Consider the following 6,627-nt stretch of genomic DNA (forward strand, 5'->3'; position numbering starts at 1 on the left):
GTATGGGTACATGTGTTTGAGGTATGGTAACAAAAGCTTCAAGTTGTGTTACTTTAGTCTAAGCATGGGTTTATAGTGTTCCAAGCAACGGGCAAAAACTGTAATATCTACAATAAGAGAGAGAGGGAGGTTATCGAGCAGAATTAAATAAATAAATTCCTCTGGACACAGGGGAGACAAACAGACTGATGCCACTATGAGGAAGTGAGCAGGAAGTTGACGCTGTGTTCATCTCTGAGAGCAAGAACAGAGACTGAGAGAGACAGAGAAGCACGATGGCTGCATTCACATGGATTCAAATGTCTTCATTACTGATGCTGATGCTTCAGTTTAAAGGTAAGTGTGCATAGAAACACATTCAATTAACAAACTGCATTATTATCACAAGTGTTATTTATTCTTCCTTTAACTGAGACAGTCATGATTAACTTTTTGACTTTAGCTGACTCTTGGAAATGAAAGTTGAATTTTAAACTTGTGTTGTATTTAAAATAAACGTCACATTATAAACATAACACTCATATTCATAACATATTTGATGTTTCACATCTCTCTCTCTCTCTTTTTCTCAACAGGAACACCTGGACAAAATCAAACTGTCACAGCTGGACGTGGACATGATGTTACTCTGCCTTGTAAAAATGTGATACAAGGTCAGCATAACTGTAACAGTACTACCTGGCTCTTCAGTCATTCAAGTAAAACGTCAACAGTATCACTCTTTGAACTTGGGCAGATTAAAGAAACCAAACCTGAATCAGACAGACTGAGTGTTTCTGCAAACTGTTCTCTGGTTATAAAGAAGGTCACAGATCAGGATGTTGGTCTTTACACCTGCAGACAGTACAAAACAGCAACAGGATCACAAGAAGGTCCAGACTTTATGATTCATCTGTCTGTTATTAACAGTGAGTATTTACATCTTAATGTTTTCAGCTCAAACTGTCCTGTTAGAACAACAAACTGAAACACCACAATAATTATGATCACAGTGATGAAGTTCATTTTTCTATTGTTGCTTTTCTCTTACAATATCTCCATCTTCACCAGTGTGTGTACATGAGAACAATGATAAAGCATCTTGAACAGCTCTGTGTTGACATATGAACACTGTAGACTCACAGTTGAGTGTCTGTATGAAGATAAAGAGAACATATCCTCAGACATGAGACATCATCATGAGACTTGTTAGACTGTTAAACATCTCACCACTGTTTCCTCTCTGTTGCTGTTCACTTACTTTCAAGTCTTTTCTTACTGTCAGTGTCTTTAATGATGTTATTGTTTTTCTTTAGATGAAGAGTCGGCAACAACAAAATCAACAACAGCGAAGTTCACCACAAAAACATCATCGACAACAAAATCCACAAAATCAACACCGTTAGAAGAGACATCAAATGATCCACCAGCAGGTAGTGACTGAATTTCTCTCTGAATGTCAGACTGACAGTTGAATCTTTGTGGGAAAATTCAGTATCACCTTTAACACATATTAATAATGTTTTCAGTTCAGTCATGGTTTATCATCGTTCCTGTGGGTTTAGCAGCACTGTTAGCTGTGGTCATCATCATATGGAAGAAAAGTAAAGGTGAGAGGACTCACAGACTAAAGCTGATCATAAATGGAAATAAGGAAATTTAAATATTAATTAAAATAATTATATGGTTGAATGCAGTTTTGTTTTACATTTCTGTAGCTTGTGATTAGTAAAAACAGAAAAAAAAACTGCGATTTTTTAATGGGGAAGTTAATGAATTATTTTCTCTTCTTCAGGAAACAAAACACAACAGAGCGACAACACTGTGAGTTCAAATCTTCAAATACTCAGATGCCGTTTATTCTCCATACCAGAATCATTTTACACCTTTAGTGTTGACTTCAGTTCATAAAGTGAAAAGGATAAAGGGAAAAACCAATGGCAATAACTTCAGCTGACAAATAACTTAAATCACTTCCTCCTGTAGTCTTTTAAGTTTTCTTCAGGTTAAATTTATATTACTGAGCAGTCATTATGTTGTCTTCACTGTGCAGGCTGAAGCCGATGATGAAGTTTCCTACGCCACCATCAGCTTCACAAAGAAAACCAAGAATAAAGCCCGGGTAAGATTTCGATATTTATAGAAATTATGTCAGTAGTAAGTTCAGACTTTTCAAAGGTCTTGTCTTTAAGAAAATTTTGTGATGTTTTCTTACAGCCCTGTGTCGATGATGATGGTGACACTATAACCTACAGCACTGTGAAAGCCTTCTCTCCACCTGCTGGAGTTTCCACTGATTCCAGCGACGTCTATTCCACCATCAACAAATAACCACCATGCAGCAAGCACTTTTTTGAAAGTTTAACTCAAGTCAGTACAGAGAAGGTAGTTTATTTAGCTGCTGAATTAAGTCATGTGAGATATTTTTAAATAAATAACTTACCTGTTGTTTTCTTAAGCACATTAGTAGATATAAATGTTCCCATCCCTGAATTTTTAAAATTTTATATACCTTAAACATATTCTCATGATTATCTATGACAGTATTACATTACACACCGAGCACGATAGGTTGTTGTGAAAAAGTCATCTTAAAAAAAGCAATGTGAAAAAAATGAAGTGATGATGAGCTAGTTTGCATGTTTCAACAAAAGGAAGAAATGGAGAGTCTGAGTTCATCCAGTTCTCACACGCAGGCAGCAGCAGGGAGAATTTCGTGGTTTGATCCACGACTCGAAGCTGCATCATGTTCACACATTCCAGGATGTCAGTGAGGCAGTTTGAGTGCTTGTTAGCAGAGCTGGGGCTTCATCTGAGAAGGCATAGAAATCATTTTTGAGTAGCCTGAGTCAGAGCAGCCTGTAACTGTGTGTCTGAGGTAAAACAGAAATTTTACTATTTCCATTACTCTGCATAATCAGTATATTTGCATTTTGAGCTTTGACCGCACTTGTTTTCAAATGCAGTCGTCTGATTGGTCACATCCGTTTATCCGGTCCCAAAAATCAGGAAAAAAAAATCGGGCTTGGTTCTAAAAATTGAATGCTGCGAAATGAAATGATTATAAAAGCTGTAGTTTCTGATTTTTAATTTTACAGTTAAATGCAACACACACAGATCAAAATGACTCGTTGTTTTAACCTTCCTGTCGTGTTCGGGTCAAATCTGACCATTTACAGATTTAAAAACTCATAAATTGTGTTTTACATCCGATTGCCTCAAGTCCTTATGACATCCTCCACACTTTGCACTTGAACATATAAAAGTGATGAGCACCTCTTGAATTTTGAGTGTTTTAATCAACTTTGTTACATCTGTGGTGTAGCAAATGAATGGGAATCCACCCCCACCCGTCCCTTTGGCCTCTGACCTCCTGAATGGGCCACTGAATGACAAAATGAAAGACCCACTTTTACGACTTACTGAACAACCCACTGACCTACCCACTGAACTGAATTTGGTGGTGAACAATGTTTCTTATGTTAATTTAAGAGCTATTAAAACTGTCCGGTCAATTTTGGCTGGGAACATTAAAGTAAGGGGGTTGGGTGAACACAACCGGAGGGTTAATTTTGTCATTTATATATTTAATTTTTATCTCTCCTCCTTTGTACTTGAGCTTTGAGCTCAGTTCAAAAGATAATTACAGACTGATGTTATGCTCCATATTACAACTTCAGTATTTTCTGCAACTGCTTCTCTTTCTGTTGCCTGTATTATAATAAGAATGAACTAAAAATAAACAGAAAAATCTAAGTAGGGCGAGAGGCAGGGTACACCATGGACAGCTCACCAGTCTATCACAGGGTGTTCCTACTATATGATTTCAAATTGTATTAAAAATGAACAAATAAAACAAAATGATCTGCAATGGTGTAAAGAGTTTTGATCTCTTTCACATGTGGACAAGCATCACCACGGACACTGTTTTCAAAAATAAACCGTCAAGAATAGTTGCAACTAATTGTCTTCACACATTTAACTTCCTCTATTCTATTATTGATCAGTTTCCACTGTTGCACAGTCCTTTAAAAGAACAACAAGGCAATCTGCAAAATATATTAAATATCAACTTAAAGCATGTTGGTGTGTTTTTATCACTCATTTAATATCTATGTTAAGAGTGAGAAGGAGTTAATGATGCTTAAAAGCAATGAACTGAATTCATTCACCATGAGGAGAGAAAAGAAGTTATGTGTTGCTATGAGGAAGTGAGCAGAAAGTTGATGCTGTATTCATCTCTGAGACTGTCTCATTTGTGAGATTACACTGAAAGCACGATGGCTGCATTTACATGGATACAAATGTCTTCATTACTGATACTGATGCTTCAGTTTAAAGGTAAGTGTACATAGAAAAAACATTCAATTAATAAACTGCATTATTATCATAATTATTACATCTTTATTTTTCATTTGCAGCTGATGTTTTTTTCCTGTGAGATGAGTCTGATGACTATTTTGGTCACAAACGTTTTGCAATGACTGAGTTTAAACCCTGCAGACACTGAGTCTGGTCCAGGAACCAGTCAGGAGATGGTAAGATGACACCCTACTACCAGTTCAAAGTGTTATGTTTAGGTCAACAGAGAAGAGGAAGAACCGTGATGTGATGAGGATGAGCTGAAAATGAATTTACTTAAATAAATGTGAAACTCACCTGTTATAAATCCACATATTACTGAGCAGTCATTATGCTGTCTTCACTGTGAAGGCTGAAGATGATGATGGTGTTTCCTACGTCTCCATTAGCTTCACAAAGAAAACCAAGAACAAAGACCAGGTAAGATTTTAATATTTACAGACATGATGTTAGCAGGAAGTTTGTGGTTTTTAAAGCTCCTGCCAGGTATATGTATTTAATAACACATACTGTTTACTTATAGTCATATGTGGTGGTGATGATGAAGTGTGACTTACATCACTGTGAAAGCTTCCTCCTTTCCCACTGGAGTTTCCGCTCATCCCAGCGACCTCTATTCCACCATGGACAAACCAAAGAAACAGTATGTTGCTAATGAAAGGTTGTGTGCTGTTTTTCCTTGATGCTGATGAATGTTTGCTTGATTGAGTAACTTCCTTTTTCTTCCCTTTGAAAAATGTATTTGGAATAAAGGTATACACATCACTTATCATGTTTTTAGAGCTAAATATTCATCTTTAATTTGATCCCTTCGCAGAGCGCTTTGATTAAACTACTTAATCTGAGCTGTTACAACATGTAGCGTCTCAGTTCAGTAAACTCAAACAGTCTCTGCAGTTGGTTGATTTACTTTCTACAGTTTGATTAGTTTGTTTTAGCCATAGCTGTAGTTGTTATTAACCAAACTCCTCAAGTAGCAGTGACTGTTTTAAGGGCTCTGATGCCAACAGAGTCTGAGCTTTTTTAGTCCATACTAATCTTTCTATTATAGATATACCTGTATGTGCACTGTAATTATGATCTGTGTTACTGAATAACATAGTTTACAGTAGCTTATTATGTGTCTTGTTTGCTGCCTTTATTCATTATTGTAAACATAATGTTGAGTATTTTGGACTTTAGTTCTTGTTATAGTTTAGTCTCAGTTTTACTGTTGAATTTGTTCCCTTAGAGTTTCCTGTCATAAATTCTTGTGCCAATTTTCTTATGTGAAGTTCATTCGTGTCTTTTTTCACATTTAGTTATGGTTCTCACTTCCTGTTTTATTGTCTTTGTGTTTAGTTTTACTAATTAAATTGTCTTTGATTATTTTCACTTACATTTCATCAACCACCTGTGTTCACTTCCTGTAATTATGATACCCTCGTTTATAAGTAGTGTTGTCTTTCTTTCAGTCTTTGCCTTAATGTTTCTTTTCCTCCCGGTGATTTCCCAGTTGGTTTTGAAATCTGTTTATTCGATCAGTGGACTTTGTATTTTGGACATTTCATCAGTAGAAATAAATTCTTTTTAATCAGTCAGTCAGTCTTTTGTGTGCATTTTGGTCTGGAAATATAAACATAATTACTTTTTTCTTCAGGTAAATGCAACTATCCAGTAACTTCTAAAAGTATTAAAGAGGGTGTAAATTTGAAACCATAAACAAAATGTTTTGAGTAAACCTGAAACAACCACAGTCGGGCAGAAACTTCGCAGAGAGAAACTTTAGTGCAGTAAGTGTCATCTACAGATTTCTGTCCAGCGATATGAGGTCTAGTACATATTTGCTCATTAAATCTATTTAAAAAGGTTTTTAAACTCTTTTAAAAGAAACAGGAAATGACAGCATTGTTGTCAGCAGACATATTAAATGTACAGACCCACATATGACACACCAATGGAAATATTTTACTTGCTGAAGTAAATAAATTAACACTTCACTACCGTAGGATTAATACAAACGCATTAACCATGACAGTTTTGATCTTCCCACAGTGATGGTTTAATTGTGGAGAGATTACTACTAAATGTGTTTAAAAGTGACAGTAACTGATGTTATACTGCATATTACAATTTTTTAAATTTTATCTTAAATTATGTCTCTTTGTATTGGCTGTATGATAATAAGACTGAACCAAAGATAAACAGAAAATATATGTAATAATATTATTGATTGTTTTGCAGCAGAATTAGTGCCTGTTATTCAAATTACATCAAAAAACAAGATAAAATAATCTGCTATTTGTT

The 6,627-nt window shown here is 35.5% G+C and overlaps 1 protein-coding gene across 1 annotated transcript; it reads left to right on the forward strand.

Moving 5' to 3' along the window:
- Positions 1-221: 221 nt before the first annotated feature.
- On the forward strand, positions 222-5,921 carry LOC146558307 (uncharacterized). Its single transcript, XM_085246554.1, has 9 exons — positions 222-336; positions 576-908; positions 1,296-1,412; positions 1,509-1,589; positions 1,775-1,803; positions 2,033-2,101; positions 2,197-4,517; positions 4,693-4,761; positions 4,865-5,921. Exons 1-7 carry the CDS (start codon positions 276-278, stop codon positions 2,308-2,310), a joined length of 804 nt encoding a protein of 267 aa, XP_085102680.1. The 5' UTR covers positions 222-275; the 3' UTR covers positions 2,311-4,517; positions 4,693-4,761; positions 4,865-5,921.
- The last annotated feature ends 706 nt before the right edge of the window (positions 5,922-6,627 follow it).

Source organism: Mchenga conophoros, linkage group LG15 (genome assembly GCF_057382185.1).
Source record: "Mchenga conophoros isolate Kocher_MC1m ecotype Shallow Benthic linkage group LG15, M_conophoros_male_GT1.1, whole genome shotgun sequence".
Taxonomy (NCBI): domain Eukaryota; kingdom Metazoa; phylum Chordata; class Actinopteri; order Cichliformes; family Cichlidae; genus Mchenga; species Mchenga conophoros.

Excerpts from the sequence above, each read along its gene's own strand:
- LOC146558307 (XM_085246554.1), top strand. The coding sequence starts at position 276 with ATGGCTGCATTCACATGGATTCAAATGTCTTCATTACTGATGCTGATG. Across the intron at positions 1,590-1,774 it reads CATATGGAAGAAAAGTAAAG|GAAACAAAACACAACAGAGC; the intron begins GTGAGAGGACTC and ends TCTCTTCTTCAG. Across the intron at positions 1,804-2,032 it reads CACAACAGAGCGACAACACT|GCTGAAGCCGATGATGAAGT; the intron begins GTGAGTTCAAAT and ends TTCACTGTGCAG.